The sequence below is a fragment of the Canis lupus genome, chromosome 34 (assembly GCF_011100685.1).
Source record: "Canis lupus familiaris isolate Mischka breed German Shepherd chromosome 34, alternate assembly UU_Cfam_GSD_1.0, whole genome shotgun sequence".
NCBI lineage: Eukaryota > Metazoa > Chordata > Mammalia > Carnivora > Canidae > Canis > Canis lupus.
Window position 1 is genome coordinate 26588929 of NC_049255.1, and position 26929 is coordinate 26615857.

Below are 26929 nucleotides of genomic sequence, written 5' to 3' on the forward strand. Positions count from 1 at the left end.
TTGCCATTGGAGATGACCAGGAGGCTCAACCCCCTTACCTCCTTTCTACCCTATAGCAACTTCTAAGAGTGCTTCCAAGAAAGTAATTCAATATTTTTTCTTAAAAGATTTTATTCATTTATTCATGAGACACAGAGACACAGGCAGAGACACAGGCAGAGGGAGAAGCAGGCTCCTCGCAGGGAGCCGGATGTGGAACTTGATCCCAGGACCGAGATCACTCCCTGAGCTGAAAGCAGACATTCAACTGCTGAGCCACCCAGGTGTCCCAGTAATTTGGTTTTTAAAACCTAGACTCTCTTACGTGGCAAACACAGATCTGGTCCAAGAGCATGTTTTCTGCACAAAGGTACCATACATGGATACCCAAAAGTTCCTTCTGACTGCAACTCTCTTCCCTCAACTTTTCTCCTTGAAGAACTACTAATTCTTCAAGCTTCAGCTCTCCAGTCAATATTCACAGGCAGAATTAAGCTCTGCCACACCTTCACAGTGCTTGCATAAAATAAACCTCCTGTATAGCATTTATCACATTGTACTATGAGTCTTATAGCCTGATTCTTTACTAGATTGACAACAACTTGAGTAAAAATCTTTACATCTCTCTATCCCCAGTTTCTAAAATACTCTCTGATGAATAATATACATATGATGTCTATTGAATAAAAGAAAAAAAATATATAAATGTTAATCTCAAGTCCTTAAAAAATTATTACAATGTCTTCAGTCTAATCAGTGAAATAAGGTAAAAGAAAAATCCTTTTCCAGAATAGTTAACATTCTAATAATAGGTTTGGTATTTAATGAAATAAAACTTTATTTTTAAAGATTTTATTTATTTATTCATGAGAGACACAGAGAGAGAGGCGAGACATAGAGGGAGAAGCAGGCCCCTTGCAGGGAGCCCGATGCAGGACTCGATCCCTGGACATGGGATCATACCCTGAGCCAAAGGTAGATGCTCAACTACTGAGCCACCCTGGCATCCCTGAAGTAAATCTTTAGTTCAGTTATTTGGATTAATCCAATGGCCCACATTCTTAAATTTTTAAATATTTCCATAAAAATTGTAATTTAAAGATTATTTATTTTAAAGAGAAAAAGAGAGCACACATGCACAAGCAGGGGAAGAGGGGAGAGGGAGAAAGAGAATCCTCAAGCAGAACGCTGCTGAGCTTGGAACCAACATGAGGCTTGATCCCAGGATCCTGAGATCATGACCTGAGCTGAAACCAAGAGTCAGATGCTCAACTGACTGAGCCATCCAGGTACCCCAAGATGGGCAATTTAAAATTATCTTGCTTAAATTGATTTATTAGTGAATTATTGAGTATCTACTGTGTTATATAGATGATAGAGAACCATTAAGCTAAGGGATCTTACAAGCTATCTAGGTAGTCAATAATAATGTACATAAAATGAAAATGGAAAATGTAAGAATGAATAACAGTCTATTTAGAATCATTGGTGAAAAATTAGATGAAAATGAGATTGTGATAGAACATCTTGATGTTATAACTAAAAAAAGAAGACCTTACATAAGAGGAAGTTAGAAAAAGAAATACCTATGGAAGCTATCAGGAAAGGAAGTCAAACAGGAGATAGGCCTTAAAGAATGGATAGAATTCAGTTAAGACAGTGGTGAGAGTAATCCATGAAAGGAAATGTTGAGTAAGGATGTTAGTAAGGATCAGAGAAGATTCATGAGCCTGATGAGCAGAGATACAAATTAGGGAGTTGTGGGGAAAAAAGACTGAATGGATTTTATGGCATCAGCGTTCAGAGAGCTTCTAAAACCAGGAAAAAGACTTCATATTTTATGTGATAGAAAACAAGTAACCAGAAAGCTTAATAGATCATTTATAAAGCTTTAATAATTCTAAATTAATTGTCTTATTTTGCATTCGAGGAAAATAAGCCACAGAACCATTATGTGATTTCCTCTTAGTTAGGAATAATACAGAGTAACCCCACTTATCATTCGGTTGCTTCTGGAACACTTTGATGAAGTAACTCCTCGTTCAAGTATAATGGGTAAATGCAGTTGAGCTTGGCTATTTGCCTAGGTTCTAAACAGAATTTGTATCAAGAAGGGCATACTCTCTTGTGAAAAAAAAGTCCTTCATGTATTCAAACATGAATTCTTGACAAAACCCAACTCCTTTGGTTTTAAAATGATCATTTAAAAAATTTACTAATTCCGGGATCCCTGGGTGGCGCAGCGGTTTGGCGCCTGCCTTTGGCCCAGGGCGTGATCCTGGAGACCCGGGATCGAATCCCACGTCGGGCTCCTGGTGCATGGAGCCTGCTTCTCCCTCTGCCTGTGTCTCTGCCTCTCTCTCTCTGTGTGACTATCATAAATAAATAAATAAAATCTTTAAAAAAAAAAAAAATTTACTAATTCCATACCAAAAACAAGCAAGAAAAATTTCTCTATTAAATATATTGACAGTTAAAAGAAAGGTTTAAAAACTGAACTCTCCATATTGATTGGGTATAAATTTTAATACTTTAACTACTTCACCATCTTAAATCATGCTTAAAATAAGTATTTCCAGAAGGACAAATAATAGAGAATGTACCCATTCTTCAAATTGAACTTAAAGAGTTTATATGGTCCCATAAATCTGGAATTGATTGAACCAGTATATTCAGAAGACAAATCAGAAAGATGCAGTCAAACACATTCACTGAAAATATTTTTTAAAGATTGAGAACCAGGTGTGTTGTGCATAGCCACATTTATGACAGCACATCTGTGGTTGTTCACCGTCATAGCTTACCCCAGTTTTATCACACAAGCGTAAAGTATGAAACGATCCAACAGCAAATAATTCTCCATCTGGAGCCCAGGCAACTGAGGTAATAGGATGCTCATGAGGTAGTGAATTGTACAAAGGGCGGCCATAACTATCCCATACCTAAAAAAGTATATTTAAAAAAATCTTTTATAATGGTTGTCACATTATTACAAACAAGTTTGTCCTACAATAAGGTATCAATTAAAGATTTAGAAATCATCACTTTATAATAGTAGTAAAGTCTTTACTATCATACAAAAGCTGTACTCTTTAAAACTCAAGTATCTCAAAAAAATTTTATACCATTGTATAATTTTCCAATTTCACTAAATCTTTGATTAATCATATAGCCTACACATTGAGTCCTTTTAAGTTTAACAATAGTTTTGAGATACTCAGTTTTTTGCTTAAAATTTTTTGCTCAGTGTTCTATCAACTTTCCCTATAAATATTTATTTCAATTAAATTTCCTCTAATTTCAGTTATATTAAATCTTATTTTTAGTATAAATTATTTTGGTCTGAAGCTGAGCAATGTTTAATAAATCAGTAAGATTGATTTCTAAAACTTCAACTGAGTTGATTTAAACCGTCAGTAAAACTAGGAGTTTTATTTATGCTCCTACTCATTAAATCAAATTCTATAGCTAGTGAGATAGGTCAATGAGAAAGTCAACACCTTAAAATACTACTTAAAATTATAAAATAACAATTTGCCAAAGTATTAGATTTAAAAGATAATAGCTAAAGTGAAAGACTAAAGAATATTCTTATATGCTAAATACTTTTCAGCTAAATTAAATTTTTTTTAAATTTTTATTTATTTATGATAGAGAGAGAGAGAGAGAGAGGCAGAGACACAGGCAGAGGGAGAAGCAGAGGGAGAAGCAAGCTCCATGTACCGGGAGCCCGACGTGGGACTCGATCCCGGGTCTCCAGGATTGCGCCCTGGGCCAAAGGCAGGCGCCAAACCGCTGCGCCACCCAGGGATCCCCCCTTTTCAGCTAAATTTAATTCTTTCAGCCAGGTGATATATTCAAACATCACATACCTTATATTTACAATCCTCACCAGCAGACAAAATTAAATCATTGACAGAGTTCCAATCTACTTTTAGAATAATGCCATCATGAGCTTTCCACTATGAGAAAAAAAAAAGAAATTAAATATAACTTCAAGAGCACTGAAAAGTTTTGGGGTTTTTTGTTTGTTTTTTGTTTTTAAGAAAACACATTTTGAAAAAAAAAAAAAAAAAGAAAAAGAAAAGACATTTTGCCTCTCTAATGATTCTCTTGTCCTGTCCTTGGAGATTCCTATCTTCCTTTCATAGCTGTTATACATAACCTTATCTGTTTGTTTCATTTCTAATTTAAAGTAATGAAAACACTTAGCATTATGACATCTACTATATAGCTTTACCTCCTTATAAATCTCCTCAATTGCCTGGACTCCAGATGGAAAATCTCTTGCTATTAAACTATTTATTCCAAGCTTGATGTGTGTGTGTGATAACCCTGGACTGAATCCAAATCTTGCTCTCTTTTATAGCTGATCCAATTAAAGATAATGCTTTCATTCTTATTTACTAATTCTTTTCTTTTTAAAAAACTTTTATCACATGACCATCTTCCTTAGTACTCTGTTCATTCTCTTCTGCATATTTTCCTAAGCCTCATTCTCTTTACTTTCATGTCTCTAGTCACTGAACTCTGTAAGACACCTCTGCTGCATTTACCATATAACAAAAGGATGTTTTCCACAGATATGTACATATTCTATACATATATATATAGAATGCATACATATATATATTACCCAGAAACTGGCAATCTAGAATGTAAGCATGGATCCCTTCTTGCTTTTAAATACAATCAATTCATTTAGCACATGAATTTTACCATGTTTAGGCAGAATAGTATAACTGAAAAAGAATTAATTTTCTTTGAAGACCATAGGTATGTTTTAATGTCTAAGCCAATTAACTTCACATCAAAGAGTAAACCATGTTAAAGGCTCTCTATAGACAATTCCCAACCTACTGTTCCTTTTTTTTTTTATTTCAAGATTTTACTTAAATTCAAATTAGTTAACACATAGTGTAGTATTAATTTCAGGAGTAGAATGTGGTGATTCATCACTTGCATATAACCCAGCACTCATTACATCAAGTGCCCTCCTTAATGCCCATCACCCAGTGACCCCATCCCCCCAACCACCTCCCCTCCAGAAACCCTCAGTTTTATTCCCTATAGTTAAGAGTCTCTTATGGTTTGCCTCCTTCTCTGTTTTTATCTTATTTTTCTTTCCCTTCCTCTATGTTCACCTATTTTGTTTCTTAGATTCCTCATATGAATGATATCATATGGTATTTGTCTTTCTCTGACTTATTCACTTAGCATAATACCCTTTAGTTCCATCCACGTCATTGCAAATGGCAATATTTCACTCTTTTTAATGGTAGTATTCCATTGTATATATTATACATATATATCACATTATATATTTATAATATATATCACATTATATATATATATATATACACACACACACCACATTTTCTTTACCCTTTCATCAGTTGATGGGCATTTGGGCTATTCCCATATTTTGGCTATTGTGGACATTGCTGCTATAAACATTGGGGTGCATATGCCCCTTTGAATCACTCTTTTTGTATCCTTTGAATAAATACTTAGTAGTGCAATTGCTGGATCATAGAGCAGTTCTATTTTTAACTTTTTGAGGAACCACTTTACTGTTTTCTAGAGTAGCTGCATCAGCTTGCATTCCCACCAACAAGTTATTTCCTGAGTTGTTCAATTTAGCCACTTTGGTGTGAGGTAGTATCTCATTCTGGTTTTGATTTGTATTTCTCTGATGATGAGTGATGTTGAGAATCTTTTCATGTGTCTGTTAGCATTTCTAGGTTTGTTTTGGCGAAATGTCTGTTCATGTCTTTTATTTCTTTTTTTTTTCCTTTTCTTTTTTTTTAATAATAAATTTATTTTTATTGGTGTTCAATTTGCCAACATACAGAATAACACCCAGTGCTCATCCCGTCAAGTGCCCCCCTCATTGCCTGTCACCCATTCACCCCCACCCCCCGCCCTCCTCCCCTTCCACCACCCCTAGTTCGTTTCCCAGAGTTAGGAGTCTTTATGTTCTGTCTCCCTTTCTGATATTTCCTACCCATTTCTTCTCCCTTCCCTTCTATTCCCTTTCACTATTATTTATATTCCCCAAATGAATGAGAACATAAAATGTTTCACCTTCTCCGATTGACTTATTTCACTCAGCATAATACCCTCCAGTTCCATCCACGTTGAAGCAAATGGTGGGTATTTGTCATTTCTAATGGCTGAGTAATATTCCATTGTATACATAAACCACATCTTCTTTATCCATTCATCTTTCGACGGACACCGAGGCTCCTTCTACAGTTTGGCTACTGTGGACATTGCTGCTAGAAACATCGGAGTAAAGGTATCCCAGCGTTTCATTGCATCTGTATCTTTGGGGTAAATCCTCAACAGTGCAATTGCTGGGTCGTAGGGCAGGTCTATTTTTAACTCTTTGAGGAACCTCCACACATTTTTCCAGAGTGGCTGCAGCAGTTCACATTCCCACCAACAGTGCAAGAGGGTTCCCTTTTCTCTGCATCCTCTCCAACATTTGTGGTTTCCTGCCTTGTTAATTTTCCCCATTCTCACTGATGTGAGGTGGTATCTCATTGGGGTTTTGATTTGTATTTCCCTGATGGCAAGTTGATGCAGAGCATTTTCTCATGTGCATGTTGGCCATGTCTATGTCTTCCTCTGTGAGATTTCTGTTCATGTCTTTTGCCCATTTCATCATTGGATTGTTTGTTTCTTTGCTGTTGAGTTGAATAAGTTCTTTATAGATCTTGGAAACTAGCCCTTTACCTGATACGTCATTTGCAAATACCTTCTCCCATTCTGTAGGTTGTCTTGTAGTTTTGTTGACTGTATCCTTTGCTGTGCAAAAGCTTCTTATCTTGATGAAGTCCCAATCGTTCATTTTTGCTTTTGTTTCTTTTGCCTTCGTGGATGTATCTTGCAAGAAGTTACTGTGGCTGAGTTCAAAAAGGGTGTTGCCTGTGTTCTCCTCTAGGATTTTGATGGAATGTTGTCTCACATTTAGATCTTTCATCCATTTTGAGTTTATCTTTGTGTATGGTGAAAGAGAGTGGTCTAGTTTCATTCTTCTGCATGTGAATGTCCAATTTTCCCAGCACCATTTATTGAAGAGACTGTCTTTCTTCCAGTGGATAGTCTTTCCTCCTTTATCGAATATTAGTTGACCATAAAGTTCAGGGTCCAGTTCTGGATTCTCTATTCTGTTCCATTGATCTATGTGTCTGTTTTTGTGCCAGTACCACATTGCCTTGATGACCACAGCTTTGTAGTACAACCTGAAATCTGTCATTGTGATGCCCCCAGATATGGTTTTCTTTTTTAAAATTCCCCTGGCTATTCGGGGTCTTTTCTGATTCCACACAAATCTTAAAATAATTTGTTCTAACTCTCTGAAGAAAGTCCATGGTATTTTGATAGGGATTGCATGAAATGTGTATATTGCCCTGGGTAACATTGACATTTTCACAATATTAATTCTGCCAATCCATGAGCATGGAATATTTTTCCATCTCTTTGTGTCTTCCTCAATTTCTTTCAGAAGTGTTCTATAGTTTTTAGGGTATAGATCCTTTACCTCTTTGGTTAGGTTTATTCCTAGGTATCTTAAGCTTTTGGGTACAATTGTAAATGGGATTGACTCCTTAATTTCTCTTTCTTCAGTCTCATTGTTAGTGTATAGAAATGCCACTGATTTCTGGGCATTGGTTTTGTATCCTGCCACGCTACCAAATTGCTGTAGGAGTTCTAGCAATCTTGGGGTGGAGGCTTTTGGGTTTTCTATGTAGAGTATCATGTCATCGGCGAAGAGGGAGAGTTTGACTTCTTCTTTGCCAATTTGAATGCCTTTAATGTCTTTTTGTTGTCTGATTGCTGAGGCTAGGACTTCCAGTACTATGTTGAATAGCAGTGGTGAGAGTGGACATCCCTGTCTTATTCCTGATCTTAGGGGAAAGGCTCCCAGTGCTTCCCCATTGAGAATGATATTTGCTGTGGGCTTTTCGTAGATGGCTTTTAAGATGTTGAGGAATGTTCCCTCTATCCCTACACTCTGAAGAGTTTTGATCAGGAATGGATGCTGTATTTTGTCAAATGCTTTCTCTGCATCTAATGAGAGGATCATATGTTTCTTGATTTTTCTCTTGCTGATATGATGAATCACACTGATTGTTTTACGAGTGTTGAACCAGCCTTGTGTCCCGGGAATAAATCCTACTTGGTCATGGTGAATAATTTTCTTAATGTACTGTTGGATCCTATTGGCTAGTATCTTGTTGAGAATTTTTGCATCCATGTTCATCAGAGATATTGGTCTATAATTCTCCTTTTTGGTGGGGTCTTTGTCTGGTTTTGGAATTAAGGTGATGCTGGCCTCACAGAACGAATTTGGAAGTACTCCATTTCTTTCTATCTTTCCGAACAGCTTTAGTAGAATAGGTATGGTTTCTTCTTTAAACGTTTGATAGAATTCCCCTGGGAAGCCATCTGGCCCTGGACTTTTGTGTCTTGGGAGGTTTTTGATGACTGCTTCAATTTCCTCCCTGGTTATTGGCCTGTTCAGGTTTTCTATTTCTTCCTGTTCCAGTTTTGGTAGTTTGTGGCTTTCCAGAAATACATCCGTTTCTTCTAGATTGCCTAATTTATTGGCATACAGCTGTTCATAACATGTTTTTAAAATCGTTTGTTTGTATTTCCTTGGTGTTGGTAGTGATCTCTCCTTTCTCATTCATGATTTTATTAATTTGAGTCTTCTCTCTCTTCTTTTTAATAAGGCTGGCTAATGGTTTATCTATCTCATTAATTCTTTCAAAGAACCAACTCCTGGTTTTGTTGATCTGTTCCACAGTTCTTCTGGTCTCGATTTCGTTGAGTTCTGCTCGAATCTTTATTAACTCTCTTCTTCTGCTGGGTGTAGGATCTATTTGCTGTTTTTTCTCTAGCTCCTTTAGGTGTAAGGTTAGCTTTTGTATTTGAGTTCTTTCCAGTTTTTGAATGGATGCTTGTGTTGCGATCTATTTCCCCCTCAGGACTGCTTTTACTGCATCCCAAAGATTTTGAACGGTTGTATCTTCATTCTCATTAGTTTCTATGAATCTTTTTAATTCTTCCTTAATTTCCTGGTTGACCCTTTCATCTTTTAGCAGGATGGTCCTCAACCTCAACGTGTTTTAAGTCCTTCCAAACTTCTTGTTGTGATTTAGTTCTAATTTCAAGGCATTATGGTCTGAGAATATGCAGGGGACGATCCCAATCTTTTGATATCGGTTCAGACCTGATTTGTGACCCAGCATGTGGTCTATTCTGGAGAAAGTTCCATGTGCACTTGAGAAGAATGTGTATTCAGTTGAGTTTGGATGTAAAGTTCTGTAGGTATCTGTGAAATCCATCTGGTCCAGTGTATCATTTAAAGCTCTCGTTTCTTTGGAGATGTTGTGTTTAGAAGACCTATCAAGTGTAGAAAGCGCTAGATTGAAGTCACCAAGTATAAGTGTATTATTATCTAAGTATGTCTTAACTTTGGTTATTAATTGATTGATATATTTGGCAGCTCTCACATTCGGGGCATATATATTGAGGATTGTTAAGTCCTCTTGTTGGATAGATCCTTTAAGTATGATATAGTGTCCCTCTTCATCTCTCACTACAGTCTTCGGGGTAAATTTTAATTTATCTGATATAAGGATGGCTACCCCTGCTTTCTTTTGAGGACCATTTGAATGGTAAATGGTTCTCCAACCTTTTATTCTCAGGCTGTAGGTGTCCTTCTGTCTAAAATGAGTCTCTTGTAGACAGCAAATAGATGGGTCCTGCTTTTTTATCCAGTCTGAAACCCCGCGCCTTTTGATGGGGTCATTAAGCCTGTTCACGTTCAGAGTTACTATTGAAAGATAGGAGTTTAGTGTCATCATGATACCTATTCAGTCCTTGTTTTTGTGGATTGTTCCACTGGACTTCTTCTTAAAGGGGAATTTTAAGAGTCCCCCTTAAAATTTCTTGCAGAGCTGGTTTGGAGGTCACATATTCTTTCAGTTCCTGCCTGTCTTGGAAGCTCTTTATCTCTCCTTCCATTTTGAATGAGAGCCTTGCTGGATAAAGTAGTCTTGGTTGCATGTTCTTCTCATTTAGGACCCTGAATATATCCTGCCAGCCCTTTCTGGCCTGCCAGGTCTCTGTGGAGAGGTCTGCTGTTACCCTAATACCCCTCCCCATAAAAGCCAGGGATTTCTTGTCTCTTGCTGCTTTAAGGATCTTCTCTTTACCTTTGGAATTTGCAAGCTTCACTATTAAATGTCGAGGTGTTGAACGGTTTTTATTGATTTTAGGGGGGGGATCTCTCTATTTCCTGGATCTGAATGCCTGTTTCCCTTTCCAGATTAGGAAAGTTTTCAGCTATGATTTATTCAAATACATATTCTGGACCTCTGTTCCTTTCGGCGCCCTCGGGAACCCCAATTAAACGTAGGTTTTTCTTCCTCAGGCTGTCATTTATTTCCCTTAATCTATCCTCATGGTCTTTTGTCTCTTTTGTCCTCAGTTTCCCTCTTTGCCATCAACTGGTCTTCTATGTCACTCTCGTTCTTCCACCTCGTTAACCCTCGTTGTTAGGACTTCTAGTTTGGATTGCATCTCATTCAATTGATTTTTAATTTCTGCCTGATTAGAACTAAATTCTGCAGTCATGAAGTGTCTTGAGTCCTTTATGCTTTTTTCTAGAGCCACCAGTAGCTTTATAATAGTGCTTCTGAATTGGCTTTCTGACATTGAATTGTAATCCAGATTTTGTAACTCTGTGGAGAGAGGACTGTTTCTGATTCTTTCTTTTGAGGTAAGGTTTTCCTTCTAGTCATTTTGCTCAGTGCAGAGTGGCCAAAAACAAGTTGTATTGGGAAAAGGAGAAGAAGAGAGGAGAGAAAGAAGGAAAGAAAAGAGAAAAAGAAAAAAGAAAAAAGGAAGAAAAAAAGAAAAAAGAAGAGAAAGAGAAAAAAAGGGTGGGGGAAGCAAACAGAAATCAAAAAGCAAAACAAAACAAAACAAAAACACGGGGGAGTATCTTCTGATTCTGTATACTCTGAGTCCCTTGACTTCCCCTGGAACTTGTCCGTCTAGCTGGTCTTCTGGGGGAGGGGCCTGTTGTGCTGATTTTCAGGTGTTAGCACTTGGGGGAGCTGCTCTACCCCCTGCCTGGTGCAGGGCTCAGTGGGGGTTGTTCACCCCGTGAGGCCCCAGGAGGAACAACCGCAGTGGCGGGGCCAGCTCTGGAGCCCTGGAGTCAGCTCCGGCAGGAACTCCGGAGCTCTCCGTCTGCAGGGCCTGGAGGCTCCGGGGCGGGGCCGCTGATCTGCTCAGCTCGGGGCAGGAGCGTCCTCGCTGTCCTGGGCCCTCCCGGCCTCTGCCTGTCCCGGGGGAGGCCGGATTCTGGGCTGTGTCCCGGCGCCCGGTGCTCCGGAGCCTGCGCTGTTGGATTTGCCCTCCCGCCCCACAGCCCCCTCCGTGGAGCCGCCGCCCGAGCCCCTCCGAGCTGCTCCGGGTCCCGCCATGGGTGCTGCAGCCCTTAGGGAGCTCGGCGCACTCTCCCGGGGCGCAGGTGTCTGTTAGTGTCCCAGGGAGCCTGAGGGCATCCCCGCCCTCCTAGGGTCCTGCTCCAACTCCCTGTGAGCGCCCTTCTCCGGGACGGTGATTTCCTATCCTGGGGACACTCGCCCGGGCCTCAGCCCGGCTCCTCGCGGGGCCCCTCCCCCTTGGAGGCCTTTTGTTTATTTCTGCCCCCCCTCCCCCGTCTTCCTACCTTGATAGAAGCCTGAACTCTTCTCACTGTAGCATTCCAGCTGTTCTCTCTTTAAATCTCAGGCCGAATTCGTAGATTTTCAGGATGATTTGAAGGTTATCTAGGTAATTTGGTGGAGACAGGTGATTTGGGGACCCTACTCTTCCGCCGTCTTGCCGCTCCCCTCTTCTATTTCTTGACTGGATTTTTTGGGGGGGAGGGGGGTTGAGTTTGATAAGTTTATAGATTTTGGATACTAGCCTTTTATCTGATATGTCATTTGCAAATATCTTCTTCCATTTTGTTGGTTGCCTTTTAGTTTTGTTGTTTCCTTTGCTGTGCAGAAGCTAAAATTATCTTGATCGAGTCCCAATAGTTCATTTTTACTTTTGTTTCCCTTGCCTTTAGAGACATGTCCAGTAAGAAGTGGTGGTGGCCAAAGTCAAAGAGGTTGCTGCCTGTGTTTTCCTCTAGGATTTTGATGGATTTCTGTCTCACATTTCGGTCTTTCATCCATTTTTAACTTATTTCTGTGTATGGTATAAGAAAGTGGTACAGTTTAATTCTTCTGCATGTGGCTGTCCAGTTTACCATTTGTTGAAGAGACTGTCTTTTTTCCATTGGATATTATTTCCTGCTTTGTTGAAGATTAGTTGACCATAGAGTTGAGGGTTCATTTCTGGGTTCTCTATTCTGTTTCACTGATCTATGTGTCTGTTTTTGTGCCAGTACAATACTGTCTTAATTATTACAGTTTTGTAATACATCTTGAAGTCCGGGATTGTGATGTCTCCAACTTTGGTTTTCTTTTTCAACATTACTTTGGCTATTTAGGATCTTTCTTGGTTCCCTACAAATTTTAGAATTGTTTGTTCTAGTTCTGTGAAAAATGTTGGTATTATTTTGATAGGGGTTACACTGAATGTGTAGATTGCTTCAGGTAGTACAGACATTTTAACAATATTTGTTGTTCTTCCAATCCATGAGCATGGAATGTTTGTCTATTTCTTTGCATCTTCCTCAATTTCTTTCACAAGTGTTCTATAGTTTTCAGAGTACAGATCTTTTACCTCTTTGGTTAGATTTATTCCTAGATATCTTATGGTTTTTAGAGCAATTATAAAAGGGATCAATTCCTTGATTTCTCTTTCTGCTGCTTCATTATTGGTGTATAGAAATGCAACAGATGTCTATGCACTGATTTTATATCCTGCGACTTTGCTGAATTCCTGTATCAGTTCTAGCAATTTTTTGCTGGAGTGTTTCAGGTTTTTTACATAGAGTATCATGTCATCTGCGAAGAATAAAAGTTTGACTTATTTCTTGCCTATTTGGATGCCTTTTATTTCTTTTTGTTGTCTGATTGCTGATGCTACGACTTCTGGCACTATGTTGAACAACAGCCCAACCTTTCGCTCTTAATGTACACAGAGTAAAATATTAAATTAGGGTCAAAAAAGTTCTAAGAATAAGCGATAATTCATAGCTTGTTTTACTCAAAATATATAAAAATATATACTCTCAAAAACAAATTTTGATAATATACTTTAAAAAGCATTCACACAATTTACCACCAAATTAATATGATATTTTGAAATAATCTTCAAGGACAAAAATAACAATACATAGACACAGATATGTATACACACATACACACACACACAGAGATTCTCAAGAGTCTCATTTCAAAGCTACAAAAATAAATTTTTGCTTATTCAAAAGTTAGGGACAAAATACAATTTAAACTTTCCTTATACTATGATTTAGGATTATTTATATACTACTTATATTTATATATTATACATAAGCCATAGAAAGTTATCAATTATTTCTCAATGAACCAAACATTTTGTAAAATTCCTTTGAACAACAAGCTCCTTGAGGGCCGGAACCATGTTCTGTTTCATTTTGTTATCTCTCACGTGGCATAGTATCTGGTATATAGTATGTATATACTACATTTTCACTGAATGAATAAATAAACAAAAGTCTCCTTACTATAAAACCAAGTTCTAGGTCTCTAGAAGAGTCCCTAGAGCTTTTGAGGGAAATCAGGTATATACTTTTGAACAGTATTTTACAAGCAAGAATACAGTTTGTATTTTTTGTGGACAATCTAAATCTGAATATGTGTTTATGCCCAGGAAAACTGCTACAGCTTTAGTTTACCAAAAAGAAACAAAAAAGAAAATTTGCATTAAGTTACTAATTATACTTTACCTCCTCTTCCACTCTAGTTGAATTTTAGCAATGGGTATTTTTTTTTTCCTTTCTTTTTTTTTAATGGGTACTTTTCTTTCACTCCACTCTGTGCTAGCCCAAAGGTTCTACCTAAACCACTAAACTATAATTTACTAATGGTAATATATGGTATCTTTCTGAGTTTCATTATATAAGCCTAAGTTTAGGTATCTCAATAAATCACATAACTATAAACTGAAAGATTCATCTTTCCTGGTTCTGCAGATTTTTGGAGTTTAGAGGTATGGAAGGATTTTGACTACAGGCAAGCAGGACTAGTTCTCTTTTAGTTTCTTCCATTTGCCCAAATTCTTTACCTTAGCTGCCTAAGAGCAAGTAAGGACTTGTATCTTCTATTTCTTGTTTGTCCCACAGTTCTTAGCAGTGTTCTGCATGCAGTAAAAATGTAAATGCATATTGACTTTATGAAATATATATAACATAATCTACACAGAAATTATAAATATGGAACCTCAATGTCATTTCTATCTCCTTATACCCCAAAATCTCTACCTAATCAACTGTTAAATCTGATACTTCTTCTTAAAATACTTTTATACCCTTTGTAGCTGTTTAATCTCCAGCACCAAATCCCTTACTTAGGACTCAGTCATTCTACATCTTTTTTCTGGTCTCTTTGGCTCTAATTTATTAAGGACTGATTAAAAGGTTGAGATGACATGAAGTTGTTATCTATAGTAACAACTCTGTATTGAATGCTTACTGTATACACTCAATATGCTTTTTGTACAGACTGTCATACGCACTTTGCAATTTAACTCATTTAATCCTCACAACAATCCTATAAATAGGAATTAGCATCACAACTAAGAGATGAGAAAGCTGAGAATCAAAGATACTTTTTAAATTGCCTAAAGTTACGTTCAGGTAAATAAGTGAACTTTTGAAACCAAGTGACTAACTCTGAAGCCTGTATTTTTATTATCCACACTACTGTGTCATTATCAAAATATGAAGAAAATGATTCTGCCTTTTAACACTGAAATCAAACATCAAAAATCCTGAATACAGGCTTAAAAATTTTCCATTAATTTGTCATACTCTGACCTGTCTTAACTGTCATCATTGTTTTGCTTCTATATAGTTAGTTAAATTATATACACCTAATTTGTTCTAAACATTACACTGACAACCCCTCCACTCTAAAAATTCTAAAAGAATGCTAAGGTCTTAGAGAAAACTTAAGTGTATTGAAGAGGAGGAGGATGCTAGTTATAGTGATAAAAAACAGTCTAAACAAGCTTTTAAAGTTTTATGATTTTGTCCTGTTTTGTCTCAAATCTATACATGTGAGGCTGACTCCGCTAAATTCAAAGATGCCTATCATGCCAAATCATGTGACAATTTAGTAACTCAAAACACATTTATGATTTACTGGTATAATGTAAGTTGAAATAAGGAGGAAGTGAACCTTGTTAGAAACATAACCAGATATCCCCTATTCTGTAATAAAAGCCAATAAAAACACACACTTAAAAGCCTCAGACAAAAAGACCACCCAGAAGAAAGGGACTCTTAAGAAAGTGACCTCTCACTTAGCAGTCCAGCTGATCCTGATAACAGTTTACAAATGCCTGAAAAGTACCTGTAAAACTTTAGCATTTGGTTGAAGAGGTTTAATGATCAACTGCTTGCCTGCTGTGTAAAGAACCTTTTCTGAATCAGGGCCCCATGCTACTGAATATACTGGTGTTCCTGTAAAAAGGAAAAGAAAAAAAAACCAATAGATTTTCATTATTATGCCTTATAATAAGAGATTTAAAAGGATAAAAAAAGGACCAAAAAAGCAATGTAGGGTGTCACTTTGTTTCCTTCATATTCAATGGCCCTTTCAAATTGGACCATATCCTGACACTGAAACACAGACTGAGTTAATATTGACCAATGAAAATCTACTGTAAGCAACTGAAAAACTATTTTTAACTAATTTTAATCTTGCTGAGAAAATATGATAGGTGTTTTTAGGAATTCATTCAGTGTGCTATTGAAATATAAAACATAAAATAAATACATTTCATTATTTTAGGGTATAAAGAAGTATCAGAAAAGTCATGAGTTATCATTTCCCACCAACAGCCATCTATGCTTAAACGGACTCAATGCATAAGATGACTTAAATTTTCCATACAAAAATATATATGGTATATTCACCTTATTGATTAATTCCCATTACTGAGGTTACTACAAGAAATAGACCTACACTCATCTGCTGCTTTAAGCAGTTCTCTAATGGACACAAATACCCTACCCCAAAATGATCTATCCTTCCTACCTATGAATTTATAAATGGCAAATTAAATATTAGATTAGGGAAAGTTTTGCTATAGTGTGGCTTTGGCCTGAAAGCTAAGCTAAGAAGGTTTCAGATACCATATAACCAGGATGAAGCTGACTTACACTTTCAGGGGAAAAGTACATATTTGATTCACATGCCTTTCTATAAACTACTTTAAATTTCCTAGGATAGGAATTTAGAGAAGGTATTCTTTAACTCCACGCCTTTCTATATTATCTAATATCTTCTGGAAGACTGTACTTTACTTGAGCCTACTTTTTAAAAAATGATTATTATAGCTACCGAAAGCATTAAACAATCTGTACGCCACTGTCTGACCCAGTATTATCCATTAGGAAGCTGAATCAAGGTCATACAATTAATCTATGAAATATTAATCCATTTATATTTCTAAAGCCAAGTTTTCAAAAATTGTCTTGAGCTCCTAAGTCAAACTATTGTAGCAGTCGACTTTCGTGAATGAATAAGACATTCTTAGTAAAATGAAATCTGAATCTGAGGATTTATGGGCAATCAATAGATTTAATTGTTAATTTAAGTGGGAAACCCAACCTATACTAATCAACAGGGAGTAAATTTCAGTAAGATAAAGGCTTGTGTTCAAGTGGTACCCTACTTCTTTCATTCCATTTTCTTCCCAATCAGAATGCAATTCAACTGTGAGCAAGTCTCAGTGATTTAAGTGATTCAGAAAGTCTAGTTCAGACCTAGTCCAAAAAATCCTGAAGCATGCCTTTCATGATTTAGTTTAAATATTATATTGGGTCTAAATATGCTATACAGTCGATGACATCTAGGATTTTTCTGTATCAGAGGAACCCACAGATGCCCTACCTCACTCAGAAGGCACTTCTTTGGTACTTGGTAAGTACATTCTCTTGGAATATTCTCTGGAAGTAGCCAGAAGCTGACCTGGATTTCACAAGTAAATCACCAACAGAATTCAACTCTAATAAACTCCTCAGAAAATGTAAATCAAAATTTCAGATATATCAAATGTGGCTCCTCTGGAGTACTGGAAGGGAATATGGGTGGAAAACTTATTTGATAGGGTAGAAAGCTTATATTATAGGTACCTTATTTCCATTACTTCAGTTGTAATTATTGTACAAAAAAAGTAAATTAATATATTTTAATTAAAGACTATCAAACCATCATGAATACTAAAATTATACTTTCTGGGGTTTACACTAACCTATGACAAACAACTACCCCCAAGGAAATAATTCAGTAAATACAACTCCCATTGAGTTATACAGGATGTGACTCTAGCCCTTTAGTTGTGGTAAAAGGCACAGCTGGGGTATAGGATGAGGAGCTAGGGACGCTTTTGTCCTCTTTAACATAGAATTTGTGGCCTCATTAAGTCAGCTGTGTCACCATTTCCTTGCTTATAAATCTTATAAATCTTCAAAATACTTTTCTTCCCTGTTGGGACTTGGAAGTTTATTCATTTCCTGTTTATAAAATATTTTTAAACAATACCAATGTCAAAAAAAAGTATAAGAACTTATAGTATAAAACAAAATAAGCTTATAGAGGAAAAGTTAAGCAATTCCTTTGCTATATAACATGTGGCTTCTAATCACATTGGTTCAATCAAAGAACAAATATAGGGTTATGAGAGATAAGATAATAGCTAAGTCTCATTAGTTTAATCTTCCTGTTAATATTCAAAATGGATATAACATCAAGAACTAGAAGTCTTGGGCAGCCCCGGTGGCGCAGCGGTTTAGCGCCGCCTGCAGCCCAGGGCATGATCCTGGGGACCCTGGATCGAGTCCCACATCAGGCTCTCTGCGTGGAGCCTGCTTCTCCCTCTGCCTGTGTCTCTGCTACTCTCTCTCTCTCTCTGCATCTCTATGAATGAATAAATAAATAAAATCTTAAAAAAAAAAGAAAGAAATTCCCCTTATCTTAAAAAAAAAAGAACTAGAAGTCTTCATTATATTCATCTCCTATATTTACAATAAAATGTTAAGTCTGAAACTACTGTATGTATGAATGTTTTCTTTTCCAAAAGGAGATACATTATACAACTTCCAATTTCTGATGAAGATCATTATTGAAAGTGAAAAGTTAGCTTCATAAAGAAAATAATCATTTCTTTTATGATGAAATCCATCCCACTTCCATTTCAAACAAATCTGTAATACTTTAAAAAAATTTTAAATATGCTTATTAAAGCACTGAATTACTCTCAATGCTACACTTCACCTTACAAAGTCAATATGAAAATAACTATAGCCTTCAGGTTAAATAAGTTTTCAATAAAAAGTTTAGCAAATAATGTAATGTTATTAATTCCAACATTAACCCCCCAAAATGGACAAAAAACAAAAGTAGTTTCATAATAATTAAATAATTTCTTGCTTTTTATATTGGGAATTTTTATTTATGTTCCATTTCAGTTAAGACACTCAAAAAGATCTTGTTTTTCTGACTTTGTACACTAAGATCATGTGACCTTTTTGACATTTTTTAAGAAACCACATGCACCTGGGGTTGTGTTAAATGTCAGACCCTTATCTCTCTGTAAAACAAATTATCTAAATTCTTTCAACCTGTTGAAGGCATTTTAAACCACAGAAGAGGAGACAAAAATGTATTTCGATTGTTTTAAGGAAGTACATGGCCAAATATACCATGTTTTTCACACTTATACTAAAAAGTAGCCCCTAAAAATGTTTTTGCATGTTTTTAAGAATGCTTTTGAAACAAACTCTTCACTATAACAATGCAGTATTAGCTATCTTTGCCTTGAATCCAATATAAGTCTACACTGGGTGAATATAAGTAAAGTAGAGCAAGCAGAGTTTGATACTATATAAGCACTATCTATTACCTACTACTACTAGAAATTACTTTGTAATGCAATAAGCAAGCAGTTATTTATTGTGTTGTTCATCATGATAGTAGGAACTCTTTTTTTTTTTTTTTTTTTGGTTGCCAAATCATCAAGAATGAAATAATCAAGAATTATTTCATTCTACTTGTAGTGATATACTAACAGTAAGTAATCAAGTGAGATTTATTCCACAAAAAAAGCAACATTTTCATTGTATATGTCACTGGGTCAGTACAGAGTAAAAACTTAAATGAATGCATTTGTATTTTTAGTTTCTATACGCAGCCATGTCTCCCTTGGGGATTTCAACTTCCCCTATAGCTTCACCCTTGACCTTTCTATAACTGACTCTCACAACAATATTTTAGCCTTTACCTCTAAGCCCTCATGCAGTATTTCCACTTGCCCCAAAGACTTCTTCAAACTCTGCACATTCAAAACTATCATCACTCTACACATATCCCCTAGTTTATTCTTCTCTCTGAATTATTTATACCTCTTAGAGGATATCCATTCCTCTCAGCCTGTAAGAACTATTCACTTCTTTTCAACTATAATCACTGCCTCTGTTCAAGCCTTAATGCATGCTAACACAGAACATTCCAGTAACCTCCTTACTGGTCACCCCATTTTTTTCATTTTTGTTATTATTTTTAATTTTTTTGAGTTTAGTTGACACACAATGTTACATTAGTTTCAGGTGTACAACATAGTGATTCAACTTCTCTATGTATTATGCTATGTTCACCACAAATGTAGCTGCCATCTGTCATCATACAATGCTATTACAATATCATTGACTATATTCCCTATACTGTGCCTTGTTCCTGTGACTGACTCATTCCATAACTGGTATCTTCCACTCCCCTTCTCCCATTTTACCATATCCCTACCCACTTCCCTCTACCATCAGTTTGTTATAAGGTCAGATTCTACTTTTTGTTTATTCGTTTGGTTTTTAGATTCCACATATGAATGAAATCATATGGTATTTGTCTCTCTCTGACTTACTTCACTTAGCATGATACCCTCTAGACCCATCCATGTTGTCTCAAGTGACATGATCTCATCCTTTCTATGGCTGCATGATATTCTATTGTACATATATACCACATTTTCTTTATCCATTCATCTATTGATGGACACTTAGGTTGCATCTATATCATGACTATTGTAAATAAGGCTGCAATAAACATAGGAGTGCATATGTCTTTCTGAATTAGTGTTTTCGTTTTGTTTGGGTAAATATCCAATAGTAGAATTACTGGATCATACGGCATTTCTGTTTTTAAGAACCTCCATACTGTTTTCCACAGTGGCTATACTAACTTACATTCCTACCAACAGCGCATGAGGATTCCTTGTTCTCCACATCCTCACCCACACTTGTTTCTTATCTTTTTTATTTTAGCCATTCTGATAGGTGTAAGGTGAAATCCCACTGTGATTTTGAATTGCATTTCCCTGATGGTGAGTGATGTTGAGATCTTTTGATGTGTCTGTTGCTGGCCACCCCATTTAATATCTATTTCCTCTAATTTATCCTACATATTACTGCTAAGTTTATGTTTCTAAGATATCTTTTTATCTCTTATTCTCCTGCTTATTTTTTAAAATTTGGTATGCTTATAGAATAAAATCAAAACCGCTTCATTTAGCATCAAACACCATCAATGTCTTGGTGTCTCTGGTAATACTATCCCTCATACAGTCTACCCTCTAGCCCAAGGGTCTGCTCCCATTCACCTGACTTTCATGCCTTATGCTGTTCTGCCTCTATACCTCTGATCATCTAACTTCCTCCACAGCTCCATTCCATTGCCAACAATGCCACTTCCTTCCATGATTTCTTTATCCTTCAAAGCCAAATCAAAAGATATTCTAGGGGCACCTGGGTGGCTCAGTCAGTTGAGCGTCCGATTCTTGGTTTCAGCTCAGATCATGATCTCAGGATTGTGAGATCAAGCCCCACATCGGACTCTGTGCTGAACATGGAGTTTGTTTAAGATTCTCTCTCCTTTTCCCTCTGGCCCTCCCCTCTCTCCCTCTCAGAGGAGAAAAAAAAAAAGATATCCCGATATTTGCCAAGAAACCTTTCTGATACTTTCTCTCCCCTCAAAGCAATAATCGCTGCTTTCCTGTCCTTTCACAGCACCTTAGAGTAACAAAAACATCCTGCCTATGTTACAGTTATTTATATTTCCAGTTTACCTCCTTTACTAAATTAAATTCATTATAGATAGGTTCCATTTTTCTCATTCCATTCTTCCTTTTGAATACAGTGAGGGGGAAATGTCCTCAAAGGTTTATAGGATAACTCTATTCCAATTCTAGCCTATAATTAACATACACAATATAACACAATTTAGCCCATAATTAAAATACACAATGCTACACAATTATATATATATATATCACACAATTATAATTACCTCTGGTGCATATGTTATTTTTATAAGGGAAAATAACTCCTCATAGGTACCAGTAAGAATTTTTTTTAAACTAAGTCAAATTTTTAAAAAAACACAACTTGAGATTAATGCTTTCTCTGTATTAGGGGAGAAAGTGATGACCATGACTTTTTCTATCTATATATCTGGCTCCAATCATTAAGAAATGAATTCGGAGGGTGCTTGGGTGGCTAAATCAGTTAAGTGTCCAACTCTTGGTTCAGGTCAGGTCATGATCTCTTGGGTCATGAGATAGAGCCCTATGATGTACTCCATGCTCAGTGGGGAGTCTGCCTGAAGATTCTCTCCCTCTGCCCCTCCTTCTACTCATATGAATGTGTTCTCTCTCTCTAAAGTAAATGAATAAATCTCTAAAAACAAACAAATAAGCAAATAAATAAAATGCATATTTCTAAAAAAATGAATTCAGGAATTTTCTATTCATCAAAAAATATAATTAACACAAACATGTAGTAAAAATTACAAGAATACTTTCAACATTGTTCACTGAATTCTAAGTTTTACAATAACTGAAGCTTATATTATTTTATTTTTTTGCCAAAATTTAAAATTTTCCCCTAAAAGGAGGCAGGAGTCCCCTAACCCACCTACTTTGGCCTCCTTACTTGAGTCTTTAGCATCCAGCTCTCAGTAGTTCATAATCAGCCCTTAAAAGTTGTAGTCTCTAATAAATCAAATAAAACTTATAAATAACCACAGATTTTTTTCCTTCCGTGTTAAGATCATTATAACTTAATTTTTCCAATGATTTTATCCAGAGATAAAACAGGAAAAGTCCATGCCTTATTAGGAAAGTGTGAGTGGCACCCACAATCAAAAACCCCAAAATCAGATGCATAGTTCTATAGTAAGTCTGTAATTCTTTTTTTTAAAGCTTTTATTTATTTATTCATGAGAGACACAGAGGGAGACACAGAGGCAGAGACATAGGCAGAGGGAGAAGCAGGCTCCATGCAGGAAGCCCGATGTGGGACTTGATCCCAGGACTCTGTGATCACATCCTGAGCCAAAGGCAGATGCTCAACCTCTAAGCCACCCAGGCGTCCTGTAAATCTGTAATTCTGAGTCTAAAAAAAGATATCTGATTATCTTGAAATACCAATAGGCTAACTAAAATAAGAAAATCTATATAATTTAACTTTGCTCATGAATCTCATAATTAATATAAGCCATGAATGAGGAGAATAAGTAAGATTCAAATGAGATAAAAATGATCAGCCCTGGGCAGACCGGTGGCTCAGCGGTTTAGCGCTGCCTTCAGCCCAGGGCCTGATTTTTGTTTAAATAAAATCTTTAAAAAAAAAAAAGATCAGCCCTTTCAAAGCCATTTGATGCTAAGAAAATTACAGCAATGTAGCATGCCAATGGAAAATATCATTACATGATATGATGAAGACATAATAAAATTACCTATATCATATGACCTAATCAGTATTTTAGCTTTTTTTTTTTTTTTAATTTTAATTTATTTATGATAGTCACAGAGAGAGAAAGAGAGAGGCAGAGACATAGGCAGAGGGAGAAGCAGGCTCCATGCACCGGAAGCCCGATGTGGGATTCGATCCCGGGTCTCCAGGATCGCACCCTGGGCCAAAGGCAGGCGCCAAACCGCTGCGCCACCCAGGGATCCCAGTATTTTAGCTTTTTAAGAGAACTTATTTACCCATCTATTTGGAAGGAAGGAAAAAGGGTATCATCCATCCCTCTCCAAAATAAACATCATATACAAAAACTAATTCAAAATGGATTGTAGGGGATCCCTGGGTGGCTCAGCGGTGTGGCGCCTGCCTTCAGCCCAGGGCATGATCCTGGATTCCCAGGATCAAGTCCCACATCGGCTCTCTGCATGGAGCCTGCTTCTCCCTCTGCCTGTGTGTGTGTGTGTGTGTGTCTCTCTCTCTGTGTCTCTCATGAATAAATGAATAAAATCTTTAAAAAAAATGGATTGTAAACCTAAATGTAAACACTGAAACTATAAAACTTTTAAAAGAAACTAGAGGTCTAAACCTTCATGACTTTCAATTAGGCAATGGATTCTTAGATATGACACCAAAAGCAGAAGCAGAGAAAAAAAAAATGGATAAATTGAATTTCATCAACATTTTTGTGCTTCAAATATTAACCTCAGGAGATAACTACTACCAGGTATTATTTATGGTTACCTAGATAACCACTACCTAGTATTTATGGTTACCCTTTGCTAAAATTTAGCTAATGTGTAGCTAAAGAAATATAACTATTTCAACACTATCCTAAGAGTAAACATGACTTAAAAAATGAAATCTGGAAATTTTTGGAAGTCTGTTACTAGAGATGCTTCACAATACGACTTTATCATATAATTCTGAAGAATAATCTACCTATCTATGAAGATCAACTGATACATGTTCAGGTCAAAATGAAAACTGCTTTACTATTCCCACATAAAATCTAATTAGGAAAATAAATCTGCTACATACACAGGGGCACCTGAGTGGCTCAGTCGGTTAAGTGGCTGCCTTCAGCTCAGGTCATGATCCCAAGGTCTTGGGATGGAGCCCTGCATTGGGTACCCTACTAGATGGCCAGCCTGCTTTTCCCTCTCACCACTTGTAGTCTCTAGCATGCTCTCTCTCTCTCTCTCTGTCTCTCTCTCTCAAGATAAAATCTTTAATAAAATAAATCTGCTACACACACACACACACACACACAAAAAAAAAAAACCCATATGTAATCTGAATCCCAATAGGAATGACCACCAGATTGACTTTATGGACATTTCTTTCCAACTAACATGGAAAACTGAGACCCTGCTCTAAGTAGTTATACTCTACCAAGTTTTGGATCATCAGGGTATCTGCTCCCCTCCATTAGTACAGATATCGAATATACAATACAATGCAGAAAGGGTGATAATATTATGAGGTTATTAGGACTTATTAAGTTAGGAGTTACTTTCAATATTTCTATTACTATTATTTACTTAACTATACATTCCATCCTATTCCAGAGATGCTATATGTTCATAATACATGCATGTATATGCTCATAAGGATTCAGAATTAATTTGAAAAGAATCCTCAGCCTTTAACTGCATTTATATACTCACTAAAATAGAAAAAGCCCTTGAGTGTTTCTTATATTTCTTGACTCAAATAATACAGTTACCATGGAATATCAGGCAACATGGAAAATAAAAGGAAAAAGAATAAACAGAAATGAGAGATTTCAAGATGCCTGGGTGGCTTAGTTGGTTAAACATCCAACTCTTGATTTCAACTCAGGTCATGATCTCCAAGACATGAGATCAAGCCCTGAGTCAGGCTTCCTGCTCAGTGGGGAGTCTGCTGGGATTCTCTCCTTCTCCCTCTGCCCCTCCCCTCTGTTCATGTGCATGCATGCATGGTTTCTCTCAAATAAATAAATAAATAAAATCTTAAAAAAAAAAAAAAAAAGGAGAGATTTCAAGTTTTGAATCTTACCTAAATCAGTCTTAGGAATATAATAGTTTTTAAAGGGAACTATTAAGATATCTTATTTGGTTATTACACATACCTTGCTGAGCCAAAGTTGATCTTAGCATCCCAGTCTTTGACCAGATTTTTATTTGTCCATCTTCTCCAACTATAAAGAGAAAAATTAATGATATTTTTATCTATAGGAAATAAATTTAAACATGAAATTTGCATATAAAAATCAGTATACCTATATTAATACATATTTAAAATTCAGACACAATTTACTCATTAGGTGACAGTGCTTCATAACTGTAGAATTTAATTGAAATTACTTTGAAATAATTTTATCAGAGTAGCCTAACTCCCATGCCAAAAATTTTTATCTTTTTCCTTTAATCTTAGATTTGTGAGTATATTATTCAAATAATGCTATCATTTTCACTGAAATCTTCATCCTAGAATTCTAAGAAAAGTGCTTTCAGTACAATAAGAAGAGTTGCAGGCAAATTCTCCAGTGAGTTAAGCTATCCAACATCTTGAATCTGAGACAGAACCACCCAGCTAAATTAAGTTGTTCCTTGTTCCACAGAAACTGTGAGATAATACATGTTTATTATCTTAAGCCATTATCTTTTAGAGTTATTTGTTAGACAACATTAGATAAATAATACCACAGCTGAAGATGAGAATACTTACAATAGGGCAGGAGGTGGGAGAATGACGGAATGAAGGTAAAGTTCAGTTAAATAAGAATATTTTGATATTTAAAATTTAAAGAACTACAACTTTTATTTACCCCATAATTAGCCATTTCAAAAGCCTCGACAGAACATTCTCCATAAGTCATAAATGAAAACTAATAATTAACATGACATTCTGAATTATAACATTACCTACCAGCCTAGTTCAATGCTGTGCCAATTATATGTTCTTAAACAATGAAATACATTATTACTAAAGAAAATATTCTGATTCTGTGAAAATTTTTCTTTAAAAAATGTATTTAAAGGACGCCTAGGTAGCTCAGTGGTTGAGCACCTGCCTTAGGCCCAGGGTGTGATCCTGGAGTCCTGGGATCGTGTCCTGAATCGGGCTCCCTGCATGGAGCCTGCTTCTCCCTCTGCCTATGTCTCTGCCTCTTTCTTTCTGTGTCTCTCATGAATAAATAAATAAAATCTTAAAAAAATAAAATTAAAAATGTATTTAAAATGTCATTTTTGCAGACAGCTTACCTGTAACTAATGCTGTTCCTTCATAATTCCATCTTCCTGCAAGAACTGCTCCACAGTGAGCTTCTACGCTCTTTTCCACTCTTCCTAACTTAGAAATTAGATGAAATTTACCTAAAAGAAATTATACTTGAGAAATCTATTTGAATTTACTCAATCAAAACGAACAAGGGGTGGTAGAAAGGGAGGTGGGCGGGGGGTAGGGGTGACTGGGTGACGGGCACTGAGGGGGGCACTTGATGGGATGAGCACTGGGTGTTATGCTGTATGTTGGCAAATGGAACTCCAATAAAAAATAAATAAAAAAAAAAGAATTTACTCAATCAACAAGTATCTGTTGAGTGCCTACTACTAGACTAGTTAGCATAGTGGTAGGCACTGGAGACCTAAGGACAAATAATATTCCTATTCAAATAATTGTTCCCACTCTCAAGGAAAAAACAAATCCATTGGAAAATAGGCAGGAAAACAAAACTATAAAACCTTGAAACAAATGGTGTAATAGAAGTATGTATATGATGCTACAGTAGATCAGAAAAACAATCAATCTCCTCTGGGATATGGTCAGAGGAGCTGAGAAGCAGAGTTTTGCAATCTTGATGGGGTTTGTTTGTGTTTTTCTTGGCAAGCTATAGAAAAGCTGGAAAAGGTGTAGAGAATAGGAACTAGG

General features: G+C 36.4%; 1 protein-coding gene across 6 annotated transcripts in view; it reads right to left on the reverse strand.

Moving 5' to 3' along the window:
• Positions 1-26929, reverse strand: part of IFT80 (intraflagellar transport 80) — a 123094-nt gene that overhangs the window by 69404 nt on the left and 26761 nt on the right. For 5 of the 6 annotated variants that reach the window (XM_038583757.1, XM_038583754.1, XM_038583759.1 and 2 more), the window contains 5 exons: positions 26263-26373; positions 25128-25196; positions 15564-15673; positions 3852-3941; positions 2784-2921 (listed from right to left, as the gene is read on the reverse strand). In XM_038583757.1, coding sequence (XP_038439685.1) covers positions 2784-2921; positions 3852-3941; positions 15564-15673; positions 25128-25196; positions 26263-26373 — 518 coding nt within the window. The remainder of the gene's footprint in view (positions 1-2783; positions 2922-3851; positions 3942-15563; positions 15674-25127; positions 25197-26262; positions 26374-26929) is intronic. The other variant, XM_038583758.1, reaches the window with a different exon arrangement.